This window comes from Vombatus ursinus, unplaced genomic scaffold, assembly GCF_900497805.2.
Source record: "Vombatus ursinus unplaced genomic scaffold, bare-nosed wombat genome assembly UNPS02014797.1, whole genome shotgun sequence".
Taxonomy (NCBI): Eukaryota; Metazoa; Chordata; class Mammalia; order Diprotodontia; family Vombatidae; genus Vombatus; species Vombatus ursinus.
The window spans coordinates 7,548,139-7,565,090 of NW_020954575.1; the positions used below are offsets into that span (position 1 = coordinate 7,548,139).

Consider the following 16,952-nt stretch of genomic DNA (forward strand, 5'->3'; position numbering starts at 1 on the left):
AGAAGAAGAAGAAGAAGAAGAAGAAGAAGAAGAAGAAGAAGAAGAAGGAGAAGGAGAAGGAGAAGGAGAAGGAGAAGGAGAAGGAGAAGTAGTAGGAGAGAGAAGAGGGAGAGGAGAGGAGAAGAAAAGATAGAAGGAAGGAAGAAACAAAGAAAGAAAGACAGAATAAGTACAGGCATATCCTTGAAAACACAAGTTTAAGTGAAATAAGGTTCTGGAGGCAGTTGCTAGCTACCTAATTCCTGATATCACATCAATGTTATGTTAGGGCTTTGCAGTGTTAGGGTAGCATTTGATTTTTTATTCTTAAGAATGTTTTTATTTTTTTTCCTCAATTACACATAAAAATAATTTTTATTCATTTTTTATGATTTTTGAATTCTAAATTCTTTCTCTTCTTCCCATCCCCCCTCAAGAAGGAAATCCTCTTGATACACATTACACACGTGCAGTCATGCAAAACATACTTCCACATTAGCCATCTTGAAAAAGAGAACACAGACAAAAAACAAAACAAAACAAAACCCAAAGAAAAATAAAGTTTTAAAAGTATGCTTTGATCTGCATTCAGGCTCCATCAGTTCTTTCCCTGGAGGTGAATAGCATTTTTCATCATAAATTCTTTAGAACTGTCTTGGATCATTGTATGGCTGAATATAACTAACTGATTCAGAGTTGATCATTGTATAGTTTTGCTGTTACACAGTTGTATACAGGTACAATGATCTCCTGTCTTCTGCTCAGTTCACTTTGCATCAGTTTATAGAAGTCTTTCCAGGTTTTTCTGCAGCCATCCTGGGTAGCATTTAATTTTAATGTATTAATGCTATTATTGTCAGATTACATTGGTCAGGGCAACATTACATAGAGTATGCTATAAAGCATTAAGATATTAATCATAAAAATAATACTTGGGGCATACTTTTAAAAAGAGTCACATTTCCCATGGCAAAGAGCCTCCTAATCTTGGAAGGTGTGAGGGGAGGGTCAGGGTTCTATTTTAAAAGAGTCATGGAAAACCTAGAAATTATCTGAAGTAAAACCAATAGAAATAATTGAAGGAATGGAAAATCAGAAAAATTTTAAAATAGTCTGCATGTATCTAATGTCTTTTCCATGTAAAGAACCCATAATGACTTGTGCTGTCTGGTTTTCCCAGCAGAGATAAATTGTGCTGAATTTATGCACTGCCCGTTGTTTCCTTTTGTGGCCGATGGCAACGGTCGCCAGGTCATCTCTGCATCTCGGTGTTCTCAATGCTTAAAATTCCCCTGGGACTCACCCCACCCCACCCAGGCTAGCTCCTTCTCTTTGGTGCCCCTATGCTCCAAAATATCTCCTCTTTCCTAGTACCCAGCCCAAACTCCCATTTCCTCAGGACATAACACATTTTAGCTAGTTTTAGGAGGAAAGCATTTGATTTCACAAATTCACTCAACTCCACTCTGTTCACCTTCTCAATTAATCAATAAGCATTTATTAAATGCCTACTACATGTCAGGCACTGGTGAGATGAACCCTCTGGGAACTTCTGTTTTATCAGGGGAGACAACACATACACATTTAGATATATACAAAATAAGTGCAAAACAGCTACCGGGTGATTTACCTAGTAACTTGTTAGCCTCAAGAATAATGACTCTCTAATGATGAGATTTCAGTAACAGCATCAGCACAAGTCCTAGCACTAAATAGTTTAGAGTGATACATTTTGTTGTTGTTCGGTTGTTTTTAGTCATGTCCTACTCTTCATGACCCTGTTTGGGGTTTTCTTGGCAAAGATACTGGAATGGTTTGCCATTTCCTTCTCCAGCTTATTTTACAGATGAGGAAATGAGGCAAATAGAGTTAAGTGACTTGCCCAGGGTCACACATAATAAATCTCTAAGGCCGGATTTGAACTTAGGTCTTCCTGACTCCAGACCTGGTGCTCTATCCACTATGCCACTAGTTGCCCATAGAAAGACACATAGCTCAGGCTATCATAGCCAGCATTCTTCCCCCTTCTGCTTTTCCAGTATGCCTGTGCATGCCTGTCTAGAGGCCACACGCTTTTCAATCTGGAACAAAAGCTGTGTTTTTCTCACCATGTGGCCAGCCTTGAGAATCCAGTAGAAAGCAAGGTTCTTGTGGGATTTATAGAAAGCAGATGTATCATTAGACTCAGGATTAACATACAGAGGCTTCCTTTTCATCTGACTAAAAGCAGTCAGCTCAGGCCACTTCAGTTTACGCAACCATGCCTCCTGACCTGTCAGTGATGAGAAAGACAAAGAAATTAACGTTATTAGCTGTCTCCAACAAGACCCTCTCCTATTGCTTGTCAGTGACTGACTACAAAAGGGCTATAACCCATAGAAATGGGCCACCCAGGTCTATTTGCACCACAGAGAGGCACAAGTTTTCATTTTTCCGTGTAATTGCTACAGAGTCAAATACCTCTCTAGCAACCTGATATGGCATTAAGAGACTCCCATAAATAACTGTATTGGCAAGGAGACAGCTCCAAACAGTCAACTGCCCTCAACAGACAAAGAGCAGGCTATGTGGAATGATGACAGTAGTTTGTCAGGCACTTCTCAAATCTGAAGTGGGCACCTGGCCCTCTCCTACCTTTCTAGTTTCCTTCCAAATTATTCTTCTCTGTATTCTTTACTATCCACTGATACTGGCCTCCAAAAGTGGGAGAGGAAGCAAGGCACTATGCATCCTTACACTTCCTGCCTTCTTTCACTCCGGTCCATCCTCCATTCAGTTACCAAAGCGACTTTTCCTAAAACACAGGTCTGACCATGCCCTTCCCATCCTTGCCCCACATTCAACTTCAGTGCTCCCCTTCACCTCCAAGATTACATATAAAATCCTGTATGGTATTTAAAACCCCTCATAACTCATTCCTTTCCTATTTTTTTAGGCTTCTCAAACTTTGCTCCCTTCCATGTACTATTCAGCCTAGTTACACTGGTCTTTTTGTTTCTTGCACAGGAGATGCCATCTCCCAACTTGGTGTATTAACATGGGATGTTCCCCTTGCCTGAAATTCCCTCTCTCCTCACCTCTGCCTCTGGGTTTCCATGATTTCCTTCAGGTCTCAGCTCAAATGCCTTTCCCAGTCCCCTTCTCTCCCATTAGGATGTGAGCTCCTTGACAATAGTGACTATTTTTGCCTTCCTTTGTACCCTCAGCATTTAGCATAGTGTTTGGCACATAATAGTTGCTTAATAAATACTCTTTAACTTGACTTGAAAGGCTGGAGAGGAGATGAAGAGAGCGGAGACAAAGTAGTCCTACGCTTTTATCACAAGGTTTGAGAACTGACTAACAGGGAAGACCCAATAGAAAATAGATAGCCAGCTTCCCAACAAACTTAATATCATCAATTCCACTTGCCTAGTATGTGAATTTTAATCGTCTGTTTTTTTTCTGGTCAATTCCTGAAACTCTCTCCATGTCATCATATCTCTTCCCACCCACCCCAACCATTCCCACCCATGCTATCGACTATGAGATCTAATCGTCTCCCCCTCTTCATCCTCCCCAACCTTCCCTACCCATGGTATCCACTATGAGATCCAATTGCCCATTGTAAATTGTGACGTTGATGCCAGCTTCCAGCAGTTCATCTACAATGTTAATCACAGGCTTCATGAAGTCCTTCTCCATGTTGCTGAAAACTAAACTTGATTGTTCTGCATATGTAGAATGGAGAAAAAATGGATTAGGCTTCACATAACCAGAATAAGAGGAATCACTGGATACATGGCACAAGTAGTTTCAGTATATAATATACTTTAATAGTACTGTTCTAAGCAGTGAATCAATTACAGGTGCTTGGTTAATATGGCCCTAATTCAATAAATGAAAAAGCATTTATTAAATGCTTCCTATGTATACACTATGTTAAGGGCTGGGGATACAAAAAAAAAGGGCAAAAATAACCCTGCCCCTCAAGGAGTTTACATTCTAATGGACAGAGATAATACATATAAGGGAATGGTAGTTGGAGAGGAGTATTTTGTTTTGGAAAGTTACTAGGTTGGTGAGTAAAGCCATAGGGAAGTGGATTGGCACACCTTTGCCAATATTGAGTTTATTATGGTTGTGGAACTGGAAGGGGTGTGGTGGGAGGGAAGGGGTGGCTGGGGAGGAAACCACGGCTGAGAGCAGGTCAAAATAGTAGGCAGTGAAAGAGTTCACCAAAATAAGAGTTCTAGAATAAAAGGGTAAAGTTCTCAGGGCATGGTCCTAACACACTCTCCTTAACTCTGTGATAACCAAGGATGGAGAGAAGGATGGGCAAGTATGAAAAGAACCACTGGCACATTTCATGCAAATGCCTGGTAATCACTTGGCAGATTTCATTACATCTTATTTCAGAAGAAACTAGACTTTGGGGGAGTAGTTTGCCTAATGTCACAAAGTGAGATAGAGGCTCAGAAGCCAGATGTTTCTAGGTCTCCATTAATCATTTTGTGCTAGGCACTACCAGAAAACCTTAACAAGTTAAGCCAATTCATATAGCCTCAACTATAGTTTCTCCTTAAAAAAGTGGTACAGAAAGGGGCAATGATGGTATCCAGAGGCAAAGTGACCTAAAAGAAAGAGCCTTGGGCAGGAATTGAGAAGACCTAAATTTGGGTCCTGGCTTTGCACTAGCCATGTAACTTTGGGCAAGTCATTTATATCCTCTGGCCCTAGGCTACACCATCTGTAGAACAGGGACAATTCCTTACAGGTTTGAGGGGATAATAACTGAACTGACAGAAGAAAGACACTTAAAAAAAAGTTTCTTGTTTTAAACAAAGCACTATACATACACACACCATCATTCTTATCAGTCCTATTAAAGCATTTACAAGGAGATAGCTGTACAACCCATGTCACAAAGGTGTTATAAAGAAAGGAGGAAGAGGGGGAGGAGGGTAAGGAGAAGGGGAGGAGGAGGAAGAGGAGAAGAAAGAGAAGGAGATAGTGGAGGAAGAGGAAAAGGAGGAGGAAGAGAAGGAGAAGGAGGAGGAGAAAGAGAAGGAGGGGGAGGAGGAGAAGGAAAAGAAGAAGGAAGAAGAAGGAAGAGAGGAGAAAGAGGAGGAAGAAGAGAAAGAGGAGGAAAGAAGAGGAAGAAGGAGAAGGAGGAGGAGAAGGAGAAAGAAGAAGAGATGGAAAAGAAGAAAATGCACATTATAGACTAGTGTTTGAAAAGCCCAAGAACATAAATGACTGGGCAAATGATTGTAACAAGGATTGATGGCAAAACTTGAAAATTACATTTAGATTACATTTACCCTCAGCTCCATATAGCTACTTTGATCTAAATAGAAGGGAAAAATGGAAGGAAGAATTGCTCGTCATCAATTGCTTAGGGAAAAATTCTTAGCCAAGCAGAGTTCATAAGAGATAAAATAGACAATTTTGCTTGCATAAAATTAAAATGCTTTTGCATGAACACAATCAATGTAGCTAGGATAAGAAGTCAACAAACATTTATTAAATGCCTGCAATGTGCCAGGCACTGTGCTAAGTGCTGGAAGGGAAGATGTCAAGTGGGAAAAAAATCTTCGCCTCTTTGTATCAAATATTGCTGATCAAAGTTTGTTATCTAAGATATATAGACAAGTGACACAAATTTAAGATGAAGAATCTGATAAATAAGTAGTTGAAAGATGTGAATAAAGAATTTACAGAAGAAATGCAAATGATCAGCAATTATAATAAAAAAAAATGCTCCAAGGCACTAATAAGAGAAATATACATTAAAATAACTCTGGGGTTTTACCTTACACCCCATAAATTAGTAAATATGATTAAGTATAGGCTCAGTCCATGTTGGAGTTTTTTGTTCTTTTGTTTTTTGTTTTTTTTTAGGCAATTGGGGTTAAGTGACTTGCCCAGGGTCACACAGCTAGTAAGTGTAAAGTGTTTGGTCTGAGGCCGGGTTTGAATTCAGGTCCTCCTGACCTGATGTTGGAGGAGTTTTGAAAGAGGCATACTGACACACTGTTGGTGCAGCAACAAATTGGTCCAACCATTTTAGAAAAAAAATGTGGAATTATGCAAGAAAAATGATGGAATTGTTCCTACCTTTTGCCCCAGAGCTCCCACTAGGGGCATATATTCTAAGAATGACAATTATAGAGGGAAAGGCACATGGAAAAAAGTATCTGTAGTAGCATCATTTATGTTAGCAAATACACTGGAAATACAGTGGATGCCCCCAAGTTGGGGGATAACTGAATGGATTGTGGCATATGAATGTAATGGAATATAATAGTGCCATAAGAAATAACAAATATGAGGAATTCAAAGATATATGGAAAGGCTTGTATGAAGTGAAGACAGTAAAACCACAAAAACAATATATACAATCAATATAATAATGAAAAAGAAAATATCATTAAAAGCCTGATGAATTCAAATAGAAATCAGTCTTGGTTTTGGAGAATGGAAAACATGTTACACATCCCTTTTCTCAGTAGTGGTAGAAACCTATGGGTGTCAATGCTGTATACATTGCCAGACTTGGTGACTTGCTCAGCCTGTTTCTGCTTATTACTTTGTTACAAAAGCAGATTCAAAGTTGGGGTAGGATATTGGGAATTAAACAGTAGGCATCGATAAAATATGGAGGAAAAGTATACTGCAAACATTAAAGTTTATAAACAAAAATGTGAGTTATCTTCTCCAAAACCCTCTACAAATAGAACCTAATAATATTAACTAATACCTCCCCAGGTGACAAAATCTGGAATGATTTTGAGCTTCTTTCTGATGGGTCCATTCATGAGCTCACTTAACTTATCCTGGTGCAGCTGTCTCACATGGCGGTGATAAAGTCGAACTGAAACAAAACCAGCCTTCATTGAGTCATTGGACTGAAAATAAATCCAAAAGGAAAAAAAAAAAATTGCACGACACCGTCTTTCTTGCAAAGACTCCAAAGTGAAACTACTTGAAAGATCATGTTACAAACATCAGTATGACGTCTCATAGCTTCAGGGACACTGATATGGTAGGGTTAGAGTTTGGGTGGGAGAAGTTATGCTTGTAAAGTGAGTGTTTTAGTTGAAAGATAGGAAAGAATAGCTTTGGCTGTCCCCCAAAGAAATACAAGTTGAAAATGAAGATAGTTTGTTACTTTTGAAAGGTGAACTTCATTCCTTTGTTTTTGAACTCTAAGAGAACCAAAGTTAGGATTAGGGATGCTTTAGGGTTGGGAGGGGAAGAGAAGTAGCTGCTCCTGTTGAGGGACATTTAGGGGACGTGGTTGAAGAAAGAGAGGAGAGCTGAGATTTTCAGTCCCTGGGGATATTTAGGAGCATCAGAAAGTAGCTTGGAAGCTGATAGAATTTAGGGTACCTATGAATGCGGTAGGACAGAAAGAATCTCAGCAGTTGTAGTGAGAAGGTTCTGCCTGTGTATGTATTCCTATGAGATTAGCAAGTTAACAGGAGAGATGCTCTGGCAAAAGTCTAAGTTAGTGGGTACTAGTGCCTGTGCAGAGCTTGGAAACCCTGGTGGTGTGTTTAGAACTTGAACTGGGGAAAGAGGGCATGAAGTCAGACCCTGAGCACTACATAAGGCTGTGTGTAGCCTGGTTGCACCCAAATACACCACGGCATGGAAAGAAATGCAGTGAAAGACTATGAGATCAGATTCTGTCTAGTATGTAGCTGAATCCTGGGCTTGGGAGTTCCCTACTGGTTAGTCACAGATGCAGACTGCCTGGGTCAGGGGAGGCTGCAGTCTTATACCAGAAGTCAAATCCCAGGGCATTTACTAAGTACTTACTATGCATCAGGCACTGTGTTAAGCCCTGGGGATACAAATGGAAGAAAAAAAGAGATAACAAAAACAGCTTACCTATAAATTCAATAATTTGCAAAGAGGTGGGAAGTCAGTTAAAAAGGATTTTCAGCTTGGAAATTATGAATCAATAAGGCATTTGAACTAGATAGGCAGATAGGAATTTTTCAAGTCTGTTTCCCCTTGAAGTCAATCAACAAACATTTATTAAGCACTTACTGTATGCCAGGTTCTGTACCATAAACTGGGGACATAAAGAAAGGCAAAAACAGTTCCTGAGTACTTTTTCAGGGTATGTATGACCTAAGGTCACCAGGCCCAACTCACCTAGATGATCCTGGGTGAATTCTGGGCTTGTCTTCATTGTAGACTCAGGAGGATTTTTATTTAAAATGTTGTAAAAGTTCACTCCATCTGTGTCCTGAAATTAAATTAAAAGTCATGCTGCTCTTACTTGCTTGTCACACACTTTTTTCTTTAGATCCTGAACCCATGGGTCTGATAGCTGAATTTATCCCCAAACAGACTTCTCTTCTCACCTGCTCCACAAACGTTTCTGCATCTGCCCACAGCTGGGTAGCCCATTCATACAGTCCCTTATTCATAGCATCTAGAATTTTCTCTCCAATTTTTGTCATATCTGTTAGACTTCTGTCATCCAGAAGAGACTAGAATGCAAATAGAGAAGAAAAAGAGCACTGTTAATTTAAAAGCCTAACCTCGGTTATATTCTGAGGATGAGGATCCTATTGGTCTCACAGAAAGTCTGATTTATCATAGTAAAATAAAAATCTGAAAAACAAATATCAAGCAATTGTCTGGAATTTTGGGGAAAGAAGTAAAGATACCTAAATATAAAATGTTATATTACAAAAATAATAGAGAATAGAAGAAGGTATCATTAAGATCTGTGGCTGGGGGGAGAATTCTTTACCAGTCAAGTGATAGAAGAGATCACTCATACACACCCACAACCACACACCCACACATCCACACCCACACACAAAGACAATTTTGATTAAAAGAGCTTTTGCATATATGAAATCAATGCAGCAGAAAAAAGGAGAAACTGCCAAGTGGGAAGAAATCTTCACGTCAAATGTCACTGATAAGGATATGACATCCAAGATATAAAAGAAACTGGTACAAATATAAGACTGAGTTATTCCCAGTGGATAATATCCAGTGGATAATATCAAAGGATATGAATAAACAGTTTCCAAAAGAAGAAATGAAAGTTAAATGATGATACCAAAAATACTTTGATTCACTAATAAGAGCAATGTGATTTCAAATAGTTCTGAGGTTTCACTTCACATAAATAAAACAGCAATGTGACAAAAAAAAAAAAGAGGAAACAGTCAAATATTGTAGTGTCTATGGGAAGATAGGCATTGCTAGTAGAATTATGAATTGGTCCAACCATTCCAGAAAACAATTTGGAATTATATAAGGAAAGCTACTAAATTGTTCATATCCTTTGATCTATAGATCTCACTACTGAGGGATATACCCTGAGTAGGTCAAAGACAGTCAGTTACCAAATGAGCAATTTATAAAGCATTTGATTCATTCCAGGCACTGTGATAAGCATTATGAAATACAAATAAAGACACCAAATATACCAAAATATTCATAACACCATTTTTCTATGGTGGCAAAGAATTGGACACAAAGTGAGTATCTCCTAATCGGAAAATGACTGAATAAACTAATGGAATATTATCATGCCATGAGAAATAATTAAATTCAAGAATTCAGAAAGACATGGGCACACTTTGATGAACTAACACAGAGGGAAGGCAGAAGAACCAAGAAAATATACATAATGACTAAAATAATTTAAATGAAACAAATACTAATAGAAAATGGAATTTTGAATAATTATAATGAGCAATCTTAGTCCCACCCTCCCGATCATGTAACATGCACCCTTCCCCTTCGAAGAGGTAGGACACTATGGAGAGAAGACTACAAGTCATTGTCATCGAGAGTGTTCATTGTATTGGTTGTTTTTGTATAGTGGTTTCTTCTTGAGTACCAGGGAGGTTTTAATGTGGGGGTGGGGATGGTGGTGGTGGTAGTGGTGAAGGAAAGGAATGGGAAGGGTCTCTATCCAGATATAACTATGATGTAAAAAACAAAGGGCATCAATTTAAAAAATCTCTTCAGGGAAGAATTTCCATGCAAAATAGCTTAAGTGTATTTAACTGATGACAGCTGCCTTCAATCAAGGACTGTTAAAACACGAACAGTTGTTCATGTGCCTGTAAATCTGATTTATTTACTCATATTTTCTGGAGGCTGGTTGTTCATTAAAAAAAAAATCACCATTCTCATTTTAACCTCCAAGGATAATTAAATAAATTCGTTGTCAGGTTGGTTAAAAAAAATGGCAATTTGAAGACAATTCAATACAAACACAATTCCAGACTTTCATGTTTCCAGTTGAAGGAATTTAGTTGCTAGATATAATAAAGGGAATAAAAGAAATAACACTTACCATGCTATACAGATAAGGTCCCCAGGAAAGCACAGAATCTAAAGAGAACCACATATATCCAGAATGAATAAAGCAAATTTGAAGCAGCTTTGTTTTCAAGAGAGAAAAAGCAAAACTTAACTTATACTCCTAAACAGAATTTTGAAATATTTATTTCATAACTTCCTGTCTCCTTAACTCAGAATCATACTCTTTGTGATACTCATGGATTTCTCTGTGGTTAGGAGATGGGGACAGGGTGGGGTGCATGCTCCAAAGATGAGTGGCAAGACTTAATTGCATGTTTAATAAATGTTGTCATAAATAATTAAGTCTCCCTACAGAAAGGTAGTTGACAGGTAGGTTGTGGCTTCTCTGCCCATTTCCCAGTCTTCTGGTTGCTTTAAATACTTGCTCATCCCCACATTATTGGCCTATACGCTGTTTGTTCCCCATATTCTAAGGCTACTGTTTCAGAGAATTAAGAAAGGCTGAGGACAAGTCTAACATACCCACCAAACTCATTGGCATTAGCTTCGCAGAATGTTGGGTTTGTTTTTTGCTTTTTTTTTGTAGTTTTACATAAACAGGAGGAATAAATGAACCTGCCATGAACCTAAAGACCCAGAGCCTGGGAAAATTCCCCCGCCTAACTGTGCACTTATGGAATATTGGGTTCAATACTAGCTGCCAGATTTTAGGCAGGAAGCTGAAGACCATGTTATCTGAGGACTTGCCACAAGAACAAGTTTGCTGACTTTGGGAGAGAAATAAGGAAGGTGAAAGGTGAAAAAGGAAAACTATATGATTGTCATCTTCAAATATTTGAAGAACAGTCATGGGGAAGTAAGATTAGGGGATTCTAATCCCCCTAATTAGATTTTAAACTAATCCCTCCTATGCAGCACTAGAAGGCAGAAATAGGAAAAATAGGTAGAAGTTTAAAGGGGGAAGATTTTGGTTCAAAATAAGATGAATTTTCTACAATTGGAGTTGTTCAGTACAATGAGATGTCTTGCAAGAGTAAATTCACCATCATTGGAAATGTTCAGTGGTGTAGAGGAGAGTCCTGTCTTGCTCTGGGTTGCAAATTAGATTAAATGACCTCTGAGGTTCCTTTTATTCAAAGGCTCTATGATCAAGAAGGAAGCCTCTCAGGTCCTAGGGATACTTTAAGGCCATAGAAGCTTAATTGCCTTCTAAGAGCCAAAACTCCGAATGAAAAATGAAAAATGAAAAGCAATAGCTCTTAGGGGTGACTCAATTCATTTCAAGTGATTTTCATCCTATTTCAGAAATGGCAAGAATAAGGGCAAAAATGACCCATCATCAGAAACATACGAAACAAGGCTGTGTCCATATATGAGACAATAAAGCTATCTTTTAAGTGGAGTCACTGTATTTTCTTACTGACAGCCTTACCCACAGGAGGGATATGTACAGCACTAAACCAACATCTACCTGAATCAGACTCCAGAAACCACACCCCAAAATCTTCAGTATTCAAATTAAATATAAAATCAGCTAACTTATCTGTGGCTGGGACAAGAAAGATAATGAAATTGGGAGGGCGAAAAAAGACCATCTGTTGTAATATGCATCTATTCAACAATTTCTAAAACAAATGGAAATTTCCTTTCCAATGCATCCTATGAAGCTCTGGGAGTCTTTTTTAATATTGGAGGAGGACAATTGGTCAAAAGCTGCTGTCCTCTCCAAGGGGCTGCAGAGTCAGGATATCATGCTAGTCATGGGACTAAAACACAACTAAAGGCTTATGGGATGAGAAATGGGAGAGAAGCCTTACCTACAGGGGAAATCCAGGAATCACCCAGGGCAACACCAGCAAAATTGCAATTTATACTGCCCTTTTGCATAGCCTGAGGGAAGAAAAGCACATAAGCATCAGAGTTCAAATCTTGGCACCATGTGTTGGTTAGTCTCTGTGTAACCCTAGGCAAACTACTTAACCTCTCTGGGTCTCAGTTTTGTTGTCTGTAAATTAAATGAGACAGACTAGATGATCTTAGGAGGTCCCTTCCAGCTCTAAATCTGTGGCCCTATGATCTTTCTCACACTTAGAGAGGCAAATTTAAGTCTAGCTATCCCTTGATTTGATAAAAGGTGATATAGAAATCTTCACCCAATCTATTTCACCAATACAGAAAACTTCTCTTTCTGTGCCTTTGCCTTAGCCTTCCTTCATGTCTAGAATTTGCTCCTTTCTCACCTGGGAAGAGAATCTCTCTCTTCCTTCCAGATGCAACCCAAGCACCATATTCTATGGCAAACATTTCCTGATCCTTCCATACCTAGTGCCCTCCCTCTCTAACTACCTTGTATTAAACAATAATGGATTAATTTTCCATACACTTAAAATGTCAAATCCCCCAACTGAATGTAAGATCCTTGAGAATAGGAATCTTCTAATTGTCTTCTAGGAGTCAAAGCTCTTATCTTTTTTTTTTTTGGGTATTTGTATCCCTAACACCTAGGACAGTGCCAGGCATATAAGTGCTTCATAAATGCCTGTGGATAGATCTGATGGATACTCACATCAGAGTTATGATGTAATGAAAAGAACACTGACTGAATTGGGGGGTCAAAAGAACTAAGGGTGAATCTAAGTCCTGAAACTTAAGTGACTTCACTTAATCTCTTTGAACCTCAGTTTCCTTATCTGTAAAGCAGCATCGGTACAGCTTACCTTGTGGGTTATTTCAGAGACTGAAAGAGGTAATGTATACATGAAACACTTTGTAAAACATATTGGTGTTGTTATAAGGCGCCACGTAAATGTAAGCTATTATTATCACTGTTATAGAAATATGAGGGCAGAAAGCCTCCACTAAGGTTCTCTTCTGATACAAGGAGGTGCTGGTAAAGGTTCTGGAAAGTCTTCCAGGATGGGCCCAGTAATAGACTATAGGTGAGTCATCTGAGAACTAGCCCAGTAAAGATCAGAGAGGCTCAGCACCAAGTTTATCTACAGGGTGATTTTCTGGCAACAGAAAGTTATGAAAACTGTCATGATGGATGAAGTACCCATATCAGTGAATCAAGGATACTAGCAGTAGGCATAGAGAGAGGCAGTCTAACAAAGAGGCTAGAGTGCTGGACTCAGAAAATCTTGCTTTAGACACTTACTAACTCAGGTGTTTAGTCGTTTCAGTCATATCTGACTCTCCCTGACCCCATTTGGAGTTTTCTCGGCAAAGATACTAGAATGGTCTGCCATTTTCTTCTCTAGCTCATTTTACAGATGAGGAATTGAAGCAAAAAGAGACTTGCTCACGGTCACATACCTAGTAAGGGTCTGAGGCCAAATTTGAACTCAGGTCTTCCTGACTCTGGGCCTGGAACTTTATCCACTGTGCCACCTAGCTGCCCTATTATCTCTGTGATTCTGGGCAAATCATTTAGTCCCTCTGTGCCTCAGTTTCCTCATCTGTAAAACAAAGAAAATAAGAGCACCTACCTAATGGGTTGTTGTGATATCTTCTACAAAGCCCATTGCTAACCTTAAAGTACTATGTTAATGTCAGCTATTATTATTATCATAGAAATTGCACGAGCTACTATTGCATGCTTCATCACACAAAAATGAGTCTGATCAAGACCATCTTTACATGAACCATAGGCATATGAGAAAGAGGAAGTGAGTCTCTAGTGTAACTGCAGTGATATTAGCTGTTCTTGGTTGGGCTGTGCTAATACAAGAATGACAATATTACCTAAATCATTTTACAGATTCAAAGGCATACCAGTCAAATTGCTACAGAATTACTTTATTAGATTAGAAAAAATAGTCACAAAATTCATCTGAGAAACAAAAGGCCAAGAACTTTGAGAGAATTAATGAAAAAAAAAATAGGAAGGGGAGCCTAGCAGCACCAGATCTCTAATGGAAGTAAAAGGAGTAATCATCAAAACTATTTGGTCTCACGTGAAAAATAGAAAAATTGATTTGTGTAAACAGGTTAGGTATGCCAGACCCAGAAACTGTGACACTTAGATAGTAGCATAATGTTCAATAAATTAGAGAACCCCGACTACTGAGGTAAAGACTATTTGGCAAAAACTGCTAGAAAAGCTGGAAAGCAGTTCAATAGAAATTAGGTTTGGTGTGATGGAATTTTACTGTGCTGTAAGAAATGATGAGCTGGTTGATTGTATAAAAAACATGGAAAGACTTACATGTAATAAGGAAGAGTAAAATGAACAGAAGCAAAAGAATATTGTAGACAGTAACAGCAGCATTGTTTGATGAATAACTGTGAACAACTAAGTTATTCTGAAGAATATAAATACTCAAATCAACTACAAAGGATAATGAATAATTAAATAGATAATAAATAATAATTATAAATAATAATGTAAAATAGATAATAAATAAATAAATACAAAATGCATGAAGAATGATGCTATCCACCTCCAGAGAAAGAACTGATAAATGGAAGTATGCATAGTATGGTGTGTGTGTGAGAGAGAGAAAGAGAGAGAGAGAGAGAGTTTTCTCTAGCATGTGGGGGGCAGGGAGGGAGACATTTTTGAATTTAAAATGTAACCAAAAAGTTTTTTAATTTAATTAAAAAAATTTTAAAAAGAAATTAGTTTTAGATCAACATCTGCCACTATCTATTATTAAAATCTCTAAATGAATAAATGACCCACATATATGAAGTCATATCCTAAACAAATTAGGAGTAGGGAAGAACATATCTTTCATAACTATGACGAGAGAGAAGAGGAATGCCATCAGTTGGGAAATGGTTGAACAAGTTGTGGAATATGATTATGATGGAATACTTTTGTGCTATAAGAAATGACGAACAGAATGGTTTTAGAAAAACCTGGGAAGACCTATATAAATTGATACAAAGTGAGGTGAGCAAAACCCAGGAGAAAAATCTACACAGTAACAGCAACATTGTAGCAATGATCAATTGTGAAAGACTTAGCTACTCTGATCAGTACAATGATTCAAAAGAGCTCTGAAGGACTTATGATGAAAAAATACTATCCATTTCCAGAGAGAGAACTGATGAACTCTGAGTGTGGACAGAAGCACATTTTTTTTTCCTTCCTTCATGGCTAATGTAGAAACATGTTTTACTGCACACGGTAATGGGTATTGTATTTCTTGCCTTCTCAATGGGTGGGGGAGGGATGGAGTAAGGAAGAGAATCTAGAACTGGAAATAAAATAAAATTGAATTTTAAAAATGGGGGAAAAGTTCTTGTATAAACACACATGGGACGCAGAGAATCATGGTAGATAAAAGGGTCAGTTTTGATTACATAAGGTTGAAAAGTTTTCACACAAACAAAATTAATGCAGTTAGAATAAGAAGAAAAAAGCTAATTGGGGAAAAAAATCTTTGTTGTAAACTTTTCTGATAAAGGTCCAGTATTCAAGATATACACTGTGTCCCAGTTCAGTTTTAAGTTACAAAAATTGCACTAAGAGTTGTGGGCACATTTATACGAAATTGTTACAAATATATAAGAAACAAATCTATTCCCCAATACTTAAATGGTTAAAGAATATGATCAGGCAGTTCTCAAAAGAAGAAGTTGAAGTTATCAATAATCATATGAAAAAATGCTCCAAATTACTACTTTGCATTTATTCTCCAGATGTCAAAGACAGAGAGAAAGGACCCATATATACAAAAATAGTTGCAGGACTTTTGTTGTAGCAAAGAACTGGAAACTAAGAGGTTCCCATCCATTGGGGAAGGTATGAAAAAATTATGATATGTGAATGTAATAGAATATTCAGAGAAACCTGGGAAGACTCTTGTGAACTGATACTGAGTGGCAAAATAAGAAGAACTGAATAAATAAAAATTGAATAAGTGAATAATTTATACTATGACTATACCATAAAAAAAGATTCAATATCTATGATCCAGTGCCTAATTATGCCTCCAGAAGGCTGATGATAAAGCATGTTTCTCCTCCACCTTTTAGCTAAGATGTGATGGACGACAAGAGTGCAATGAGACATATATTTTCAGCTACAGCCAACGTATGGACTGGTTTTGTGGGACTCTACTTATTTGTTATAGGGGAAGACATTTGAGGGAAGAAGGAAGAAATAAAAGAAGTGGGAATAGTATAGTGATATTTTTAAAAAAAGGAAAGAAAACGCATTGATGAATCATTTTTTAAAAAAAGTAAAGTGAGCAGAGGGAAGGTCAGAAGGGAACAGACATGCTGGTTGGGACTGTTAGAACTACCATGTTAAATTTAAAATATATATTAAAACAAAACCCCCATGGATTGTAGGTAGTAGAGATTCACAACTTCATATGTAATTTTCTTTTTCTTTTTGTTCTTGGTACAGGGAAATGCTCATATTTGTTGATGTCTGTCAAGGTCATAATATTAAAATTAGGAAATATTAAGTAATATTAATTAGTTATTAATTATTCATGGTACTATGTCATTTTGACTATAACATTAAAAAGGAAAGTATTTAAAATATAAACTTCGGGCTCCTTTTTGTTGTATGACTGATTCCAAAAAATGTTAAAAAAAAAAACTAGAGTGATCAATCAACCAACCAACAAGCACTTGGTAAGCCCCTACTATGTGCCAGGGTGCTGAGGTTACAAAGAAAAAAGTGACTCCACTCTCCAGGAGCTTCCTTTCTATTGGGGGAG

General features: G+C 37.8%; 1 protein-coding gene across 1 annotated transcript in view; it reads right to left on the reverse strand.

The window, feature by feature from the left end:
- SCPEP1 (serine carboxypeptidase 1) overlaps positions 1-16,952 on the reverse strand; it is a 30,391-nt gene that overhangs the window by 1,323 nt on the left and 12,116 nt on the right. The window contains exons 6-12 of the mRNA XM_027870511.1: positions 12,090-12,162; positions 10,304-10,341; positions 8,340-8,468; positions 8,128-8,221; positions 6,722-6,835; positions 3,552-3,689; positions 2,088-2,251 (exon numbers count right to left, since the gene is read on the reverse strand). Coding sequence (XP_027726312.1) covers positions 2,088-2,251; positions 3,552-3,689; positions 6,722-6,835; positions 8,128-8,221; positions 8,340-8,468; positions 10,304-10,341; positions 12,090-12,162 — 750 coding nt within the window. The remainder of the gene's footprint in view (positions 1-2,087; positions 2,252-3,551; positions 3,690-6,721; positions 6,836-8,127; positions 8,222-8,339; positions 8,469-10,303; positions 10,342-12,089; positions 12,163-16,952) is intronic.